Consider the following 17,993-nt stretch of genomic DNA (forward strand, 5'->3'; position numbering starts at 1 on the left):
CGCATGGGCTGTTTCCGCTTCCTAAATGCTCAGCCTCCACAGGGCTTCCTGCTCAGCGCACACTGCCTTCAGGGCTTTCTTCAAAGCCCCGATTCTGGGCATCCCTGTATAAAATGTTCACACCCACCGCCTCAGCCTGGCTTTTCCTCTGTGGCACTTATTCTTACCTAAGGTATGTATTTCCCTTATCTTGTTTGTCCCTCTCCCAACTAAAATTTAAGCACCAGGAGAGCAAGGATTTTTTTTTGTTTGTTCATTCCCCCGTGCCTGGAACAGCGCATCGTGGGACCCAGTTTTATTAAATGAATGAATCAGTCCCAGGCAAAAATGGGGACAGGATAGAGGGGAAATCACTTCTCCCATGCTGCAGGCAGACCCAGTACTTGCCTCAGGCAGCCTCCTTCCATGCTGTCGCCTGCCCTGTGAGGAGTCACAAGACCCGATTTGCCCTCACAGAGGCAGCAACCCTCACCTTGCTGACAGCTCCCCCAGATTCCCTCTCAGGGGGTTCTCTCTCAGTCCTCTTGCACCCCATCCCCCCCCCTCCCCTAACCTCCCATTCCTTCTCTAGCCCTGCAGTAATTTTCAGAAATTGTCCTGTTTGTTCTTTGGGGGAAGCCCAGGCATTTGTTAAGTCAAGCAGGTCCCACCCCTCTCGCTTCACTCACGTTTAAGTCCTTCTCAGACTTCCTTCCTGTCCTCCCCCAGCTAGCTCAGGTCCTAGTTAGCACTGGGGACAGGGAGCGCCTTTCTGAGACACCTGCTCTCCTGCAGAGAGGTTGCGGCCCTTCCACCTGTGGCCCATGTTCCTGAGAGCAGCTCAGTTCAGGAGGGTCTCTCCTCCTAGACCTCTCCATGCAAGGCACCCTGAGGGCTGGACACACCCATGCATAACTCCCCTTTCATCCTGAGACTTTGCTGAGGACTGCCTGACCCTGGGCAAGGGCACCCCTCTGGGTCTCCTCCCACCTGTAAAATGGGGTAATAACACCTACCTTGCAGGGTTGTTGTGGGAACAGAGACAAGGTAGGTCAAGCGTTTGGCCAGCGAAGGTCCTAAAAAATGATGGCTGTGTTTTCCTTACTCCGAGCTGGCCCCCAGGAGGCAAGAACACTCACAGTAATCCCTTCCCTTGGCTCAGTCCCCAGTTGCGGTGATCTCTAAGGCAGGCCCCTGGGAGCACGCTGCCCTGGCATGATCCTGCTGGCCACCACTCACCCTGCATCTCCAGCCTCCCTTTCTTCTCCACACAAAACCAAGAAACCTCCGTTGTCTGATGGTTCCAGGCTGGAGACAAAGGAGCATCCAGCAGTGCTCTCCTGTTCTCTCCAAGACCCAGAGCTCTGGGAGATGTTGGGAGGTAGGGAGAGGCAGCGCCCACTCTTGGGTGTGTCAGCACTGTCACAGCTGATGGGACAGTGCCCTCAGTGGCGAGGCCTCCATCTCCCCTGTCTCCCCCAAGCAGGCCTCCCTTTTGTCTCCTGACTCCGAAGTCTCAGGGTAGTCATTTGGGGTGGTCATTGCTGGGATGGTGGGGCAGGGAGGAAATAGGCTGGAATCCAGCTGACCTCTGTTTTCCTGGTGATCAAAGGCAGAGGCCCTCACCACCAGCTTCCCAAAATGAGTTCTCCAGCTGCACCGGGTCTGGCCTTTGTGGGAGTTTACAGCCTTGAACTCCAGGTCCTTAAATCAGTTCCTCCTGGTGTTGGCTTGCAGCTGGAAAGGGGCTCCAGTGAAGCAGAAGCCAGAAGCACCTAGAAAGCCATGACCCCCGGCCCAGGTCAGTCCTCAGCTGCATAACCCGTATGGCCACTGGGTAGGGAAAGTGGCAGTTCCCAAGCCCCATTTGTCCCACCCAGAGGTCTTGAATCCTGAGGAATGCTGGCTCCTGGCTCCTGCTATGGTTGCAGGTGCCAGGTCACTGGGGTCTTATAAGGCAGGGCTGGAAGGAGGTGGGCCCCAGAGGGTCCATTCCTTAAGTGTTGGCTTCAAGATGGCCTGAGCCATGGTGCACAGAGGTTCTGAGAACTGCCAAAGGGCAATGTACTCTAAGAGTCAAGGTCACCAGCTGGTGACGAGGGCAAACCCATTTGACCCACCTCCCCCACAGTGAATACCTTGGAGAGAAATGCATTCTTGACTGTTCTCAGAACTCACGTCCAGGCTTGAACCACAACAGAGCCCATTCCTCTCCAGCTTTTCTTGGTTTTCTCCTCCCAGTAACCAAACTCCCTCTCACCTCTGAAAAGCAGCTTGAGGCTCGCTGCCTCCGGGAATACCTCGCGGAGCAAGCCCACCCCTGGTTACTCTTACCTTCCCTCCACCACCTTCCGGATATCACTGACATGGCTTGAATGGCCGGCATGTGGCCGTGTCACCATTCTCTTCATTTATAGCACAGATTGCCAAGTCCCTGGCCTCCTTGAGGCCTCGGGTCGGGTAAGCTGTTCAATGTTTGTACCTGCACTGAGCCTGGTGCTCACTCTCCACACTTGGCAGCAATTGCACCCTATTCCAGGGTCTCAATGGTTCCAAAGAGCTGCTTAGAGCCTCCCAACAATTCAGCCAGGCAGGCTGTGCGATGCCCATTTTACAGAGGACACTGCAGGTGGTCTGCAAACAGGTCAGAACATGAACCCAAGTCTAACAGAGACAAGAGGAACCCGGCCATCAGAGAATGAGGAGACAAGGAAATGGATAGGAATGCCAACATTAATAGCATAATGGCTACATGGAGAACTGTCACGGTGCTTCGATGTCCATTGTATCACTTTGACCCTGTGAGATAACAGAAAAGATCTTGATGCATTTATTTCATAGGTGATGAAACTGAGGTTTAAGTGGCTTTTCCAGGGTTACACGGCGAGCAGGAGGCCCAGCTTACCCCAAAGCTAGGAAAGACTTGATTATTCAGAAAAGGAAACTGACAGAGAGGCTGGGGTCTTTCCAAGCTCACACAGTTAGAGCAGAAGGGACCTCGGGGATGTTCTGAGCCTCAGGCTCTACCAGACTGTCTCCAAGCCCAGCTCAGAGGTAGGAATCCATTCTTCTGGACTGTGCAGGGCCAGTCCCTGCCATCCAGGTCCTTCAGGACATGTGATCACAGCATCACCTGCTCTGCCATCATTGCCTTGGCAGGTGCCCCACTGTTGTGCAACCAGGCCCGGGGCTGGGCTGGCCCCATCAAATCAACAGCTGGTTGGCTTGAGCCGGCTGAGTCTGCCCCCCTGGAGCTCAGCTGTGACAGCAATGAATCACACTAATGGAGAGAGGTGGCCATTCCTTCTCTGTGGCCTGGAGACAGGTTTTCCCAAAGCTCCTCCCCTGGCTCAGGCAAACACACCTGACCTTTCTCTCGCTGGACCCAGGGTGAGGCAGAGCAGCCAGGAACAAGGTGGGGTGAACCAGACAGAGCTGGAGTGCTCTCCCACCCCTGCTTTGCCCAGCCTCCCCGCCAAGCCCATGATTCCAAGCAAGGTAAGGCCCTCCTCCCAGAGGAAGGGGCCAACAGCCCGGTGACCTTGGAGTGTGCTTCGCCTGGCACTCCCCTCACACCGCTCCCTACAGCTTGCACTCTGCCTCTTACTCTCTTCCAAGAACAATTTGGCAAGTTCTAATCTACATCTTGCAAAAAAAAAAAAGACAAAAAACAGCGAGGTAGGAGGGCCACAGCACCTGGGGTCCCAGAAGGCAGACTGACCTATTCCTACAGCGGGGGTAAGTAATGCAGAAAACCTCCAGGCAAAGAGACATGGAGATCTTCGAAATGGAATAGGGGGTGGAGGGAGTCATTGGGAGGCAAAAGGTGTGGGACACCTGAGGTTACTGAGACAGGGAACTTGGGATTCCCTTCTGGGAAATGACACAGCATGGCAGCTGTCCTTCCTATTCAGTCAAGCTACATTGCCTCATTAAACCAAATCACAGCTACAAACCAGTGCCACGTGCCTGGAGGCTGAGTAGACACTCCTGGTCCTCCTCACGGAGATATACAGTACTCTGAGCTCTGATCCAGCTGATCTGTGTGAAGTCCTCAGACAAGCACATAGTAAGTGCTCCATAAATGTCAGCTGCTCTTGTTTTTTTTAATTATTACTATTTTGACCATCATTTCTTCGATTGTTCTTCATGTGTCTTGTTTCCAGACCATTCAACTCCCGCAGGAGGTTCCTTGGAGCACAGTCCAGCTAGTTTACGTCTTGAAGGGACAGCCATGCTCCAGGTGCAGTCTTGGGAGCCATCTGGTCACTGTCCCTTCATCCGAGCATCTGCCTTCTGAAGGAGGCGAGGCCGTGTGCTGACAAGCACTATGGACAGACAGGCCGGGGTCAAGTCCTAGCTCCTCCATCCCCCAGCTGTGTAACCTGGACCAGGACGATTGCATCTCTGACCGATCTCAGAATACAGCTGGATTACCAGGAGGAAAACTAAGTGAGTGCTTAGAGGCGGGCAAAGTAAGGATAACCATTTGTAGATGATGTGCTAGAGATGCTGACCATCATTCCCTACTCTTAACGTAATTATTATGAGAAAAATTAGAACCTCCTCATTGGACTTCCTTATTTCTATGCTGAAGTATAACGTTCTGTTTTTCCTAAGGTATGGGGGGTGGCACACACAATGCTTTGCATGTCTAGGGCCTCTAGGGGTCTCAGTCTGGCCTTGCTCTGAAATTTCTGCAAAGCCTGCCAATTCCCTGATGTATCACGAGTGTTCCCGAACAATAAGCTCATTTACCAGGTCTAGCTGTGACCAGATATTTTTTAATCGCCACGATCACTGGGTTGACAGGTTGAGCTTGAGCTCCACCGTAAGCATGAGTCTTTCCAAAGGCCTGGGGGACCGAAGGCAGAAGCAAGAGCACACGTAGAGAAGGCACCGAGCAAGCGAATCTGTGCGGTTCTTCGGTTCTGAACAACTTGCGGAATCCAGGCGGACTCAGGGCCTGTGTGGCCACTGGGCAGGGAAGGTGGTGGTTCCCAGGCCCATCGAAACCCCAAGGAGCACTGGCTTCTGTCTCCTGCTATAGCTTCAGGTGCCAGGTTCAGTGGGGTCTTAGAAGGTGGGACTGGAAGGAGGCGGGCCCAGAGGGTCCCACTCCTTAAGTGCTGGCTTCAAGATGGAAGATATTAAGATGTTCCAGGGTTCGATTCTTTTTTCAAGACCCTAAGATGTTCCAGGCTTCTGCAGAGCAGGCACAGTCCTTGCCCTCCAGGAATTGTATCAATAAAGACGTAAAACACTAGAGGCAGAAGCTGCACACGGGAAACCTCCACGCAGAATCTGCCCACATCTGTGTTGGTTCGGCCAACAGTGCTTTTTAGAAAGTTGAGTCAGAGTGTCTTTGGGAGGACACTGTAGGTGACTGCAGGCACCATGCCCCATCATCACTCCAGCAGATTCACATATTGGCATTACCTGCCTGTTCTCTACAGTCTGGATGCCAAGTATGAAGTGTGAACATAAAGGCAACAAATGAGTGTGACTGGGGCACAAGAAAGGGATTCGGCTGGGCGCTGTGGCTCACGCCTCTAATCCCAACAATTTGGGAGGCTGAGGCAGGTGGACCACTTGAGGCCAAGAGTTCGAGACCAGCTTGGCCAACATGATGAAATCCCATGTCTACTAAAAATATAAAAATTAGCCGGGTGTGGTGGAGGGCACCTGTAATCTCAGCTGCTCAGGAGGCTGAGGCAGGAGAATCTCTTGAACCGAGAAGGTAGAGGTTGCAGTGAGCCAAGATAACGCCACTGCACTCCAGCCTGGGCGACAAGAGCAAAACTTCATCTCAAAAAAAAAAAAAAAAAAAAAGAGATTCGATCCTACCTAATGCCCAGGAAGGCTCCACACAGGAGGGGGTATTTCATAATCCACATCACCCACCCTGTCACTCCCTTGATCCCTTCCTTCCTTTTTTCTTTTTAGAGACAAGGTCTCATTCTGTTGCCCAGGCTGGAGTGCAGTGGTGCAATCACGGTTCACTGCAACCTGGAACTCCAGGGCTCAAGCAATCCTCCTGCCTCAGCCTGCCGAGTAGCTGTGACCACAGGTGCATGCCACCATGCCCAGCTAAGATTTCACCATGTTGCCCAACTGGTCTTGAACTCCTGGCCTCAAGCAATTCTTTTGCTTCAGGCTCCCAAGTTGCTGGAATTACAGGTGTGAGTCACCACCCTTGGCTCCCTTTTCAAGTCCTTAGGTAGTGGCCCCAGAACTGACCAAAGAGAAATGTTAGGATGTTTTACTCCAGGCCACTGAGTACTTGGAGACGCCATTGTGACTCCTTTTTTGCTCCAAGACAGTGTGCAATATACAGGTCCTGCTATGGGATGTGGCTTGAGCCCAGTGGCCTGGGAAGGCGGGAGAGAGGGAGGGAGGAATAGAAATGGCAGGAAGGTGCAGGATGAAGGGCTGAGCAGGAGAGGAGGAAAGTGAAGGAAGAAAAGGGAAGGGAGGGAAGAGAAGTGGGGAGGAGGCAACAGTGACAGCAGCTGAAGGGGCTCTGTGCCTACCTGGCTGGCTCTCCACTCCTTCCTCCTCCCTCTAGCCCTTTAAGTTCCACAGACCCTACAAACACTCAAGTTCTTTCACAGAAAGGAAAGCACCTCTGAGCCACTAGGAAACAAAGGATATTTTATTCCTTTTTTCTGTCGTTGTTGAGAGGATAGATCACGATACAGAGAACAGCAATGGGTCACAGCGCATGGTTTGGTTGGTTTCCACGGGAACACAGAGGACAGGAGGGGCAGGATCTGGGTTGAGTTCCCACTCTCGTTATGACCTTCAACCTCTCACTGTTCCCAAGGGCTGCACGGAGGCTGCTGAGTCTCTAACCCACCTCGCTCACCGCTCTGACCACCGACGACAGGCAGAGCAAAGGATGTGGGAGTTGTCTCTGCTGCCCATCCAAGGGGACGTGGGCAGAGAAGCAAAGGCCTCTACTCTCCCTCCATCTATCCCAGTGTGCTGGCCCCAGCGGAACAGGAGTCCTTCAGCTATTGCCTGCCAGAGACCCAATTGCAGGGACTGGAGTCTGTGTCTGGATGAGCTGGGCTGTAGATTGAAGTCTCAGAAGCAGGGCAGGTTGGAAGGGGTAGGGTCCCAGAGCCCACGGGGTTATTGCTGAGAAGATATGCAGGGGACACATTCCCCAGGGGCAGAGTAGAAGCCCTGGGCCTGGAATCCCCGGGCGCTCTATGAAGGGGCGGGGCAGATGGGGACTCCTCGTGGAAGCCCCCAGGAAGAAATTAACCATGGAAGGGCATAGCCTGCCTGAAGTCAACGCTGGGCTCACCAGCTCCTTGCTTTGTATCTCCAATTACTAAGAGATCTTCAGACTGCGATCAGGTGGGATAAGGAAGCAAGGTTTTTGTTAAAGGAGTGAAAGGAGTCCATAAAGAATGATGACAGAGTGCTGCAAACCTTCCCAGGTCTCAAGACGATTGAAGACCACTGCCCGTGCTCTTACCCTATGCATCCCTAAATCAGGGGAGGGGGCTGGTCTCGGGCAACAAGCAGCCTCCTAGGAGCAGAAGGTGATGGAGGGCCACGGGGGCAGGGAGGAGCAGATGGCCACATGGCTCAGCCCCTGCCTGGGAAAGCGAGTCCACAGTTCACTAACAAACACAATACCATCCACGAACAAGTAGCCACAAAGACCACAGTTAGCAAACACACACACACTCACACACACACACACACACACATCACAGGAGGTGGGCAGGACCGCAGGCTGCAGTGGGGAGGCAAGTGTTAGTTGCATCATCAGGTGGAGGAATGGTGTTAGAGGGGATAGGGTGGGGGACACACAAGTTCTTGGCTTCTCCTGGGGAAAGGGCTGTTGCTGAAGTGGCCGGTTTTCTTAAGCATCGACATTTGCAACCAAAGGTTCAAGCAGCGGCCTTCAGGTTCCAGAGGCTGAGGAGGAGGAGAATTTAAATTAAAAACACTTTAGCTAGCCTCTGGTATCCTTATCTGCTTCTCTCCCTTCCTTGAGCATCTGCCCACTGAAATTCCCGGTATGACAGCCTTGTCTGAGACGCACAGAAAGGAGACGAAGACACAGGGGAGGGGTGAACCTCAGAGGAAGCCTCTCCCAGGTGGGCTGGAGCCTGGCAGACATGGAAAGGAAATTGTGAAACCCAGGACCTCCCCAATGGTTGCTCACAGTCCTGAGCCTTAGGATAAAAGGTTTCTGAGAAAGAACTAATTTGGGAAAAAAATGAAAAGACATTTCATTTCCAGGCTGCCTCCTCTGAGCCTTCCCAGAGTCTCAGTCTGTGATGAAATAGACAGAACACCAAGCTACCAGGAAGGGCACCTGCCTCCTAGATCGGAATCTTTGTCCATTCGCACTTAGGTGATCACTTGCCTTCAAGAGCCCCATCCAGAAGATGGGAGTAATGAGCCCTGCTCTGCCCATCACGGGTTGCTATGAGGATGCAAAAGCACTTAGGAAAGAATTTAAATGCTACATAGGCACACAATATTGTCATGCATAGTCGAAGCTGGTGCATCGGGCACTTCATCATCCAGAAACCTCTATTAACTTACAATCTAAGATAAACTTACATACCTTTCTATAATGCCTTATTTGTATGGGGGGAAAAAAAAGGCAGAAGTGAGCTGACAAAAGACAAAACTTTTCCCTTAGGATATTCCAGGGCACGTCATAAAGCAAGACGCACAGGACGGAGGGGAGCAGTGGCGCTGAATCACAGCCACAAAGGCCTGAGTTCACAGTCTGGCTGTCACTCTCCACGGGGCTACTCCCTCTGACCTTGGTTTCACCTATAAAATGGGCTAAACCCCACCTGTCCCATCCTCTTTTTCTGGCAGACTCGAGTGAGTCTGTGTGTGCGGCTGCACTCTGAAAACTGTACAGCATTTGCCAGTTACTACTCTCCTGTGCCCCCTACGATGAAAAATGGAAACAGATACTAAAATCAGTGCCCCTAAATGTGGAGAGGGAAGGATCATATACTATTTGCTCTACTTTTGGGTAAGGTTGGGAAGTTTCATAATAAGGTGTTTAAAAAAAAGAAGTGGCCCTAAAGTACTTTCTGAGTCATCACGGAAAGCCATTATCTTTATGCTACTTTGAGATTAGGAGCATTTTGCTAACTCTAATTCTCCCCATGTTGCACCTGGGATGACGCCCTATGTATTCGACCAGTGGGCTGTGTGGAAGCCCCATTTCCTGGTGTTGGCATGCATGTGTGTGCGACACCTTGGGTGTTTCTTGTCCTGGTCTCTCTCACAGCCCCTTTCAGACTCCTGAAGGCTCCTCAGGGCAGGGCCCATAATAAAAGCTGTGCCCACTGCAAAAGCTAGCCCCATCCTTCCCGCCTGAACCCCTGTCCAGGGACTGATGCAGACAGTGATGGCGACAGGGGCCAATCCAGGCAGTGAGCATCTCACCTTCCACCTGATGGCTGCACTTCAGTTCTCTGCTTTCTGGGGCTCTGTTGCTGGAAAGAAAACCAGAATGGATTATAGTGTATAGACTCCTCGCCCCCGTGGGCCACCCCCAACAGCAACCGTGTCTCTGCCTGACTCTGGGGGAGCAAAGAGGTGACAGGCATGGGATTTCGAGTCAGAACGATCTGGGTTCAATCCTGGCCCTGCTACTTGCTGCTTGCAGGAACCTGGTAACCTCTCTCAGTCCCTCGGTTACAAAACGGGGACAGTGATGCCTATCTCACAGGGCTGTGTGCACATTAAATGATATGGGGTCTGTGCCTGGCACAAGCAGATGCTCTGTAAATAGCAGGTGACACTAGTAGTAGCCTGTTTGGTGGAGTGAGGGGGCAATGCTGCAGAGGCCCTGGAGACCCACTCTCCTGGCACTGCGGGAGCATGTCTGGCTGGCTGTAGCAAGGCCATGCACCTGGCAACAGTCCCTTCCTGAGCCACAGAGGGGTCTCTCTGTTCCCTCTTTTCCACTTGGGCAGGTGGTCATGGACAGTTACCATTGGCGGTGATGAGGTTCTCCACCTGGGCTTCCTCGTCTCCTGGAGCCCTGCAGGAGAAAAAGACACATAGCCCCATTGGAGATCTCCAGGGCAGACCCAGAGAACATCGCTCTGCTCCTCACTGGGGCACAGCTGCCTGCAGTCAGGCTCCTCCAGTGCCCTGAGGGGCTGGAGCTCACTCTGCTGTGGGGTGCATGGGGCAGAGGGAAGGGTCTGGACTGAAGGGTCAGACTCGGAAGGAACTTACAGGCGCCCTTCAAGGGAGGCTAGGGCCACATGGGGGCTTGGGTGTGTCCTGCCACAGGCTTTGGACTGCTGGGGTCCAAGCTACCCTTGGCTATTGTAGTAAATTAATGGGGTATGACCTCTATGTGGGAGTAGAAAGAAGGTCCAAGTGTCTATTCAGCTCAAAGAGCCTCATGAACAGGTGACAAGTGGGGACTGTGTCGCAGGTCCCCTAGAGAGGACCTGGGCATCAAGAGAGGCCAGGAAGCCCTCTGCTTCCCTTCTCCCAAGCTCAGCTGTCCCAAGGGCCTCCAGAAAACGTTCCAGTACTTTCTTGTCCACTTCCCCTCCCCCACATATATCAGAAGAGACAGGATGGGATGACCTTCAATGTTCTGACCTCTCCTTTGCCCCAGAGTCTACCTGGCAGTCCTCAAACTTCCAGCCCTATGCCCCAACACACATGTTCTGCCTCTGAGACAAGAATCCAAGAGAATGCCCATTTGGGGGTCACACACCAGGGGTCCTTTCCTGTCCCACCTAGTGTCACCCCCCATGTCCGCTGCCACAGCATCCTTACCGGGGCTTCTGATTGAAACTGCACTTGCACCTGCGACCTGAAAAGCAAAGAAACCATCCAAGGTCATGCTCCTGGCTTGGCCACAGCAGGGCCAAGGGTCTGTGCAGGTTGTGGGACTATGTAAATGGCACCCCCTAGACCTGGGACAATTTGCACAGCTGCACACAGTGGCCCTCGGATGGGGTAGCTTCTTCTGGGGCAAAGGAAATACATTCTATAGCTGGAATGGCTACAACCCCACAGCCCTCTTGATCATGTGAGTAAAGAGGGATCTGTGCAGATCAGGCTCATGTGGGAACAACAAACTCAGGGGCACATCCCTTGCACACTAGGGCAGCACCTGTCTCCTTCCTCCATGACTGCCCCACTCATGCCCTATAGACACAGTACTGGGAAGCCACCCTGCTTGTTCCTATCTACGCTCACTGTCATATGACATTTTCTTTGTTCCCGCTTCACTGTTTTACTGAGCACTTACTATGTGCCCAGCACTCTACTGGGTTGTGAAGATAACACGGAGGGCAGGCAGCCTCCTTTCCTCTCCAGAAGAGGGACCAACCAGGCTCTCAGACTGTCCCCACCTGCTTAGCAGCTTCAGTCATTGCTCTTACAGAGTGAGCAAAAGAACAAACTTACTTAGGATAAGGAGGATCCCAACCGAGAAGAGGACCACAGCGAACACCAGTCCCCCAATCCTCAGGGTCTGGTAATCTGCCAAAGGAAGCAAGGGTGAGAGAAGAAGGGGCCAGGGAGAGGGTGTCTGTTCCCCCCATCCCTCCTGCCAGGCAGGGCTGCATTCCCCCGACCCCTGCACCCAGGGTTGCCATCGCTCACCATAATGAAAAGGGTCCATTTCCTTCTCCTTCTCAGCTGCTGTAAAAACAAACAGTTGGTCAAGAGAAAGAAAGCTACACAATCTGTTCCCAAATATCTTACCTTGCCTCACAGACCTCAGTCTCCACAAAGGGATTCCGGAGGAGCCCATTAAGCAGAGATGCCTAGAGGTGCACGGTAGGGCAGGCCTGCCAGTTAGAGGGTTAGGGGAACCCTGGGGGCCGAGGTCAGTGAAGGCATCAAGCCTCAATGAGGCTCTGAGTCATGCAACACCCACATTCATTGCCCCTTTTTATTCTTACATCATCCCCAGAAGGCAGGGTCAGTTTTCCTCTTGTGACATACAGAGAAACCGGGACCAAGGAAGGACATATGACTTGCATGAGGCCAGCACTGGCTAATATGGTCTAGAGACTGACGTGCAGGTCTGACTTCCAGGGTTCAGGCCACAAGTCCAGAGGCCCAGTGAGCTTGCGGGGCTTAAAAACCACGCCTTGCCAGACCCTTAGGGGGCAAGGGGGCAGGCTGTGTTGAGGTCTGTGAATAAATAGCTGCCACCTCCACGACTTTCTCTGCTGACTGAAGGGAGAGGCCCCTGACTAGACATGAAGAACCTGAGAGTCCCCTAGCCCTAATGTCCCAAGGGGCCCAGAATCTTCCAGAAGAGAGGGCTGGACAGGGTTGCCATCTTGTCACAGCCAGGTCCCAGAGGGGTACTTACCACTGGCCAGGACCGTGGGGGCCAGCAGGCTGCAGAGGAAGACCAGCACCAACTCCATGGTGTCTGGGGACAGAGGGAGAAGAAAATGATTCTCTGGCTAAGAAGCCTCCATCCATCAGCTCCAAGCATCAGCCTGACCAGGGGCCAAGCCAAATCCCCAGCTTTACTCTGCAGTCATGACTTGGTGAGGGTTCAAACAACCTAAGCACAAGCAGTTGACTTTTTTTTTTTTTTGAGACAGAGTCTCGCTATCTTACCCAGGCTGGAGTGCAGCGGCATGATCTTGGCTCACTGCAACCTCCGCCTCCCGGGTTCAAGCGATTCTCCTGCCTCAGCCTCCTGAGTAGCTGGCATTAGAGGTGTGTGCCATCACTCCCGGCTAATTTTTGTATTTTTAGTAGAGACAGGGTTTCATCATGTTGGCCAGGCTGGCCTCGAACTCTTGACCTCAAGTGCTCCACCTGCCTCAGCCTCCCAAAGGGCTGGGATTACAGGCGTGAGCCACCACCAGTTGACATTTCTTGGACTCTTAGAGAATGCTCTGCGTGTATTAATTCAACTGGCACAATTGAGTTAGTACAATTAGCAAGCACTACAACTAACGCAGGCCGAGAACCTGAAGCTTAACAAGGCTCACATGCACCAGAGCGAGTAGATGGGCCTAGATCCTAACCCAGCATAGTAACTCTTCCACCATGCTGCCTCTGGGACGTGACTTTGGTGATCTCATCTGTGTCCTTCTCTCCAGGCCACCCTTCTGTGGCCATCTCTAGTTCATTAAGGCCTTCTGTGGCCATCTCTAGTTCATTCTGACAGCCAATACCCCTGTCAGAAATGTCTCTTAATATCAGATTAAATGGGATTAGTAAACCAATGTCCCTCTAGTCTAGCCAGCTGGGTGGGGAGGAGACTTGTGGTTTCCTGGGCCCTGAAGCACTGACAGCCCTCCTTCAGGTACCCCTCACATCCCACCTCAAAAGTCCCCAAGTCAGCTCTTCCCACAGGCTTTGGTTCAGAATCCTCCAGAAAGGTGGTTTGATTCAACAAAATGAGTTTTAAGGCTGGTTCCATGAGCCTCAGCACCCCAGCCTCTGCTACCCCAGAGGATGAGGTCTCTGCTCAGGAGCTCATCAGTCCTGGTCTCTGGGTGGATGGCCCCAGGTGGGCTATCCTGGTGGAAGCAGGAGGCAGGGCCAAGAGGTGGCACCCAGGGATAGATTTCAATGGCAGGACACACATCTCACTCCTGGGCTTAAAGGAACATGGTTAAGAGCCAGAGAGGAGACAGGCTTTTCCTGAACCAGGAAAGCCCAAGGCTGGGTGCTGTTTTCCATGTGGGGTGAAACCGGCAGTGGCCTGAACCCCTGGACATCCGTCCAGTCCGGGACCCTGATTGCCCCCAGCACGGTCACTACCTTCCCCCGGCCTTGAGCAAGCAGCCGCCACTGCACTTCACCTCTCGGCCACCAGGGGTCAGAACGACCGCATCCACAGCCACGTCAAGGCCCAAACCTTGATTCAAAAAGCCTTTATCAAAAAGCGGTAATTTGCTTTTAACGCTACCTCATTTCACACTTGTATTTTCCTTGAATGCTACACTGTATTTTATATGTATAAAAATATATGTAACATACACATATAATGAGGCATAGTAATAATAGAAACACCCATAAACCAGCAGCTTAGGAAATGGAGCTTTACAAAGACTGCGGCAGTGACCTCTATTTCCCTCCACCCCATCCCCCTGCCTCTCTCCCAGAGGTGGCCAGTATCCCAAAAATAAAAATATATATATATATATGTATTTACTTATTTATTTATTTTGAGACTGAGTCTCCCTCTGTCGCCCAGGCTAGAATGCAACGGTGCAATCTCGGCTCACTGCAACTTCCACCTCCCGGGTTCAAACGATTCTCCTGCCTCTGCCTCCCAAGGAGTTGGGATTACAGGCATGCACCACCACACCCAGCTAATTTTTTGTATTTTTAGTAGAGACGGAGTTTCACCATGTTGGTCAGGCTCAAACTCTGACCTTAGGTGATCCACCCGCCTTGGCCTCCCAAAGCGCTGGAACTAACAGGCGTGAGCCACCACGCCTGGCTGAAAATATGTATTTTTAATCATTCCCTTGCTCTTCTTTTAAAAAGCTGCCAATCAACAGACATAAAATTTCAGTTATGCAAAATGAGTAAGTGCTAGAGATCTGCTGTATAACATTGTACAGCATAATTAACAATATTGAATTGCACACTTCAAGATATGTTAAGAGGGTAGATCTCATAGTAAGTGTTCTTTCCACAATTTAAAATATACAATTCACACATCAGGAAGTTTGCCATTTTAAACTGTACAATTCAGTGGTTTTTAGAACATTCACAAAGTTGTGCATTCGTCACCACTCTCAGGTTCCAAGACATTTCATCATCCCAAGAAGAAACTTGTATCCATCGGCAGTCACCCCCGACTCCCCTTCCCTTCAACCCTGAAACCATTCATCTACTTTTTGTCTCAATGGGTTTGCCCATTCTGGACATTTCACATAAATGAAATAATAAAATACATGGACTTCTGTGTCTGGCTTTCAAGTTAGCATAATGTTGTCAGGGTTCATCTACATTGTAGCATGTATTCGTATTTTATTTCTCCTTATGGCTGAATAATATTCCACTGTATGGATACTTACCTTGCTCTTTGTTTTAAAAATATATTTAACACATACATATATCTAAATATTATGCTGTTTAGTGCAGCTTTTTTGAACTTTATAATTATGATATCATATTTATAGTCTTTTGAAACTTGCTTTTTCTGTTCAACATTATGCTTCTGTGGTTCACTGACTTATTATTACATTTAGCTATAGTGCACTCATTTTCAGCGTGGTGTAATATTCCATTGTGCAGGTAAATGATCACGTATTGCTCTAGTCTCCTGCCAATGGATGTCTGTTTTTTTCCCTCAATTTTATGCTATTAAAAACAATGGAGTTGTGGACATATTTGTGTATACTGCTCAGGGCACACATGCAAGAATTCTGAGGAAACAGTTTTTCGATTCTTTGATCACCACTCCCATAAGAAATACATTTTACATTGCAACCCAGCATAACATATATTCATGTATACCAGAAGCAATTATCACAAAATAATACTTAGTATGAATGAGATAGTTTATTTTCTATTTTATTCTGTTTCTTTACAAAAAACATTTCCAGGTTCCTTAATGGGTCACACTCGGCAGTTTGAACAGTTATGTTCTAGACATGAGCCTAGGACTGAAATCATTCATTGGGTTGTATAGTATGCAAACTGTCCACTTTACACAATGATTTAAAATTGTTTTCCACAGTGGTCATCTCCATGATAATATCTCACCAGCTGCATATCACTGTCCCCATTACTCTCCAACCTGTTGTGGATATTTTCTGTTGTCAGATATTTTCATTTTTGCCAATCTAGAGGTAAAAGATGGCTATAATGTGATTACACTGTAATAGAAATGGACTTTTTTCTCCGTGTTTGTCATTCCTGTCTCTTCATCAATGATATGTTTTTCAAGTGAGTTGACATAATTATTGCTGTTAATTTCTTATTCTGAATACTAAACCTTTGTCATTAAGTATGGCAAATATCCAGTTTGTGGCTTATTTTTTCACTTTTAAAAATCGTCTTCTTTTGAACAGAATTTCTTAATTCTAACATACTTGAATGCTGTGATTTTTGTGTCTTAAGACATCCTTTCTCACCCTGAGGTCAGAGTTTTCATCTAAAAACCCTAAAGTTTTGTCTTTTACATTTACATTTGACATCCAAAACTGATGTTTGTGTATGGTGTGAGGTAGGAGTCTAGTTTTACTTTTTCCCATACTGATAACTTGTACTGTAACCTGGTTCCAGTGGCAGACTGCCTCCCCTTTTGCTCACGATGGGCTATACCACCTTTGTCACATATCTGATTTCTATTTGGTGTGCATCAGTTTCTGGGCTATCTCTTTGGGTCTATTGGTCAATTTGTCTGTACTGCATTAAAATCGCTGTTTCAATTATGATAGCTTCATAGTAATCTTGCCACGTGGTAAGAGAAGCTCCCATCTTTTTTCTCCTCTTCCCTCTCCTCCTCTTTCTTCAGGAATGTCTTCATTATTCTTGGTTTTTTGCTCTCAAATTTCAGAATTAGCTTTTCAAATTCATCTAAAACTGTCAGGATTTTCATGGGAACTGCAATGGACCTATCTATAGAACAACCTGGGGAGAAATGACATATTTCTGGTCTTGAGTCTCCTGTCTATAAATAAATCTTTTGATTTGTTTAGGTCCTTTTCAATAAAGTCCCATAAATGCTTTCATACAGGTGTTGCACACTTTCTGTTAGATTCATTCCTAAGTGCCTTATCATTTTTATTGCTGCTTTCAATGTCACTTTGTGTGTGTTTTATAATTTTTGCCGGTAGAGAGAAAAGCAACTGATTTTTACATATTGATCTTAAATCTAATAATCTTGTTAAACTCTCAAATTATTTGTAATAACTTACCTAGAGATGCCTTTGGGTTTTCTCTGTAGATATATCATCTTTAAATGATATGTTCTTTCTTTCTAATTCTCACACTGTTTATTTCTTTTTTTTTTTTTAGAAAATTATAGTTTTTATTTTATTTTATTTTATTATACTTTTAAGTTTTAGGGTACATGTGTGCAATGTGCAGGTTTGTTACATATGTATACATGTGCCATGTTGGTGTGCTGCACCCATTAACTCGTCATTTAACATTAGATATATCTCCTAATGCTATCCCTCCCCCCTCCCCCCACCCCACAACAGGCCCCGGTGTGTGATGTTCCCCTTCCTGTGTCCATGTGTTCTCATTGTTCAATTTCCATCTATGAGTGAGAACATGTGGTGTTTGGTGTTTTGTCCTTGCAATAGTTTGCTGAGAATGATGGTTTCCAGCTTCATCCATGTTCCTACAAAGGACATGAACTCATAACATAAACAGTGTGAGAATTGGAAAGCCATTTTTATGGCTGCATAGTATTCCATGGTGTATATGTGCCACATTTTCTTAATCCAGTCTATCATTGCTGGACATCTGGGTTGGTTCCAAGTCTTTGCTATTGTGAATAGTGCCACAATAAACATACGTGTGCACGTGTCTTTATAGCAGCATGATTTATAATCCTTTGGATATATACCCAGTAATGGAGATGGCTGGGTGGGTCAAATGGTATTTCTAGTTCTAGATCCCTGAAGAATCACCACACTGACTTCCACAATGGTTGAACTAGTTTACAGTCCCACCAACAGTGTAAAAGCGTTCCTATTTCTCCACATCCTCTCCAGCACTTGTTTCCTGACTTTTTAATGACCGCCATTCTAACTGGTGTGAGATGGTATCTCATTGTGGTTATTTCTATTTCTTGTCTTAGTGTACCGGCTAGGAATTCCAGTGAAATGCAGAATAAAAACAATAGCAAACACACATGCACACAACACGTGCACACTCACACACAGTCTTACTACTGATTTTAAATGGAGTTTAATCTAATGGAGTTAGAGTTAGTTTAATCTAATGGAGTCTAATCTAATGGAGTTTAAACTCTAATCCTGGTTTCCAAGATGTTTCTGTTTCATGTTAATTATGAACGAGTGTTCTATTTCTAT

General features: G+C 49.1%; 1 protein-coding gene and 1 long non-coding RNA gene across 4 annotated transcripts in view; one reads left to right on the forward strand and one right to left on the reverse strand.

The window, feature by feature from the left end:
- The first annotated feature begins 3,376 nt into the window (after positions 1 to 3,376).
- LOC131384628 (uncharacterized) lies at positions 3,377 to 7,956 on the forward strand. The gene is made up of 3 exons (XR_009215674.1): positions 3,377 to 3,717; positions 5,926 to 6,159; positions 6,806 to 7,956. It is a non-coding gene; the product is annotated as an uncharacterized LOC131384628 (long non-coding RNA).
- FXYD6 (FXYD domain containing ion transport regulator 6) overlaps positions 6,620 to 17,993 on the reverse strand; it is a 39,841-nt gene continuing 28,467 nt past the window's right edge. For 2 of the 3 annotated variants that reach the window (XM_032167543.2, XM_032167544.3), the window contains exons 2-8: positions 12,335 to 12,397; positions 11,614 to 11,652; positions 11,416 to 11,490; positions 10,780 to 10,816; positions 9,972 to 10,021; positions 9,421 to 9,470; positions 6,620 to 7,917 (exon numbers count right to left, since the gene is read on the reverse strand). In XM_032167543.2, the coding sequence (XP_032023434.1) occupies positions 9,442 to 9,470; positions 9,972 to 10,021; positions 10,780 to 10,816; positions 11,416 to 11,490; positions 11,614 to 11,652; positions 12,335 to 12,392 (288 nt within the window). In that variant the 5' untranslated portion in view covers positions 12,393 to 12,397 and the 3' untranslated portion in view covers positions 6,620 to 7,917; positions 9,421 to 9,441. The remainder of the gene's footprint in view (positions 7,918 to 9,420; positions 9,471 to 9,971; positions 10,022 to 10,779; positions 10,817 to 11,415; positions 11,491 to 11,613; positions 11,653 to 12,334; positions 12,398 to 17,993) is intronic. The other variant, XM_032167546.2, reaches the window with a different exon arrangement.

This window comes from Hylobates moloch, unplaced genomic scaffold, assembly GCF_009828535.3.
Source record: "Hylobates moloch isolate HMO894 unplaced genomic scaffold, HMol_V3 SCAFFOLD_11, whole genome shotgun sequence".
NCBI classification, from domain to species: Eukaryota; Metazoa; Chordata; class Mammalia; order Primates; family Hylobatidae; genus Hylobates; species Hylobates moloch.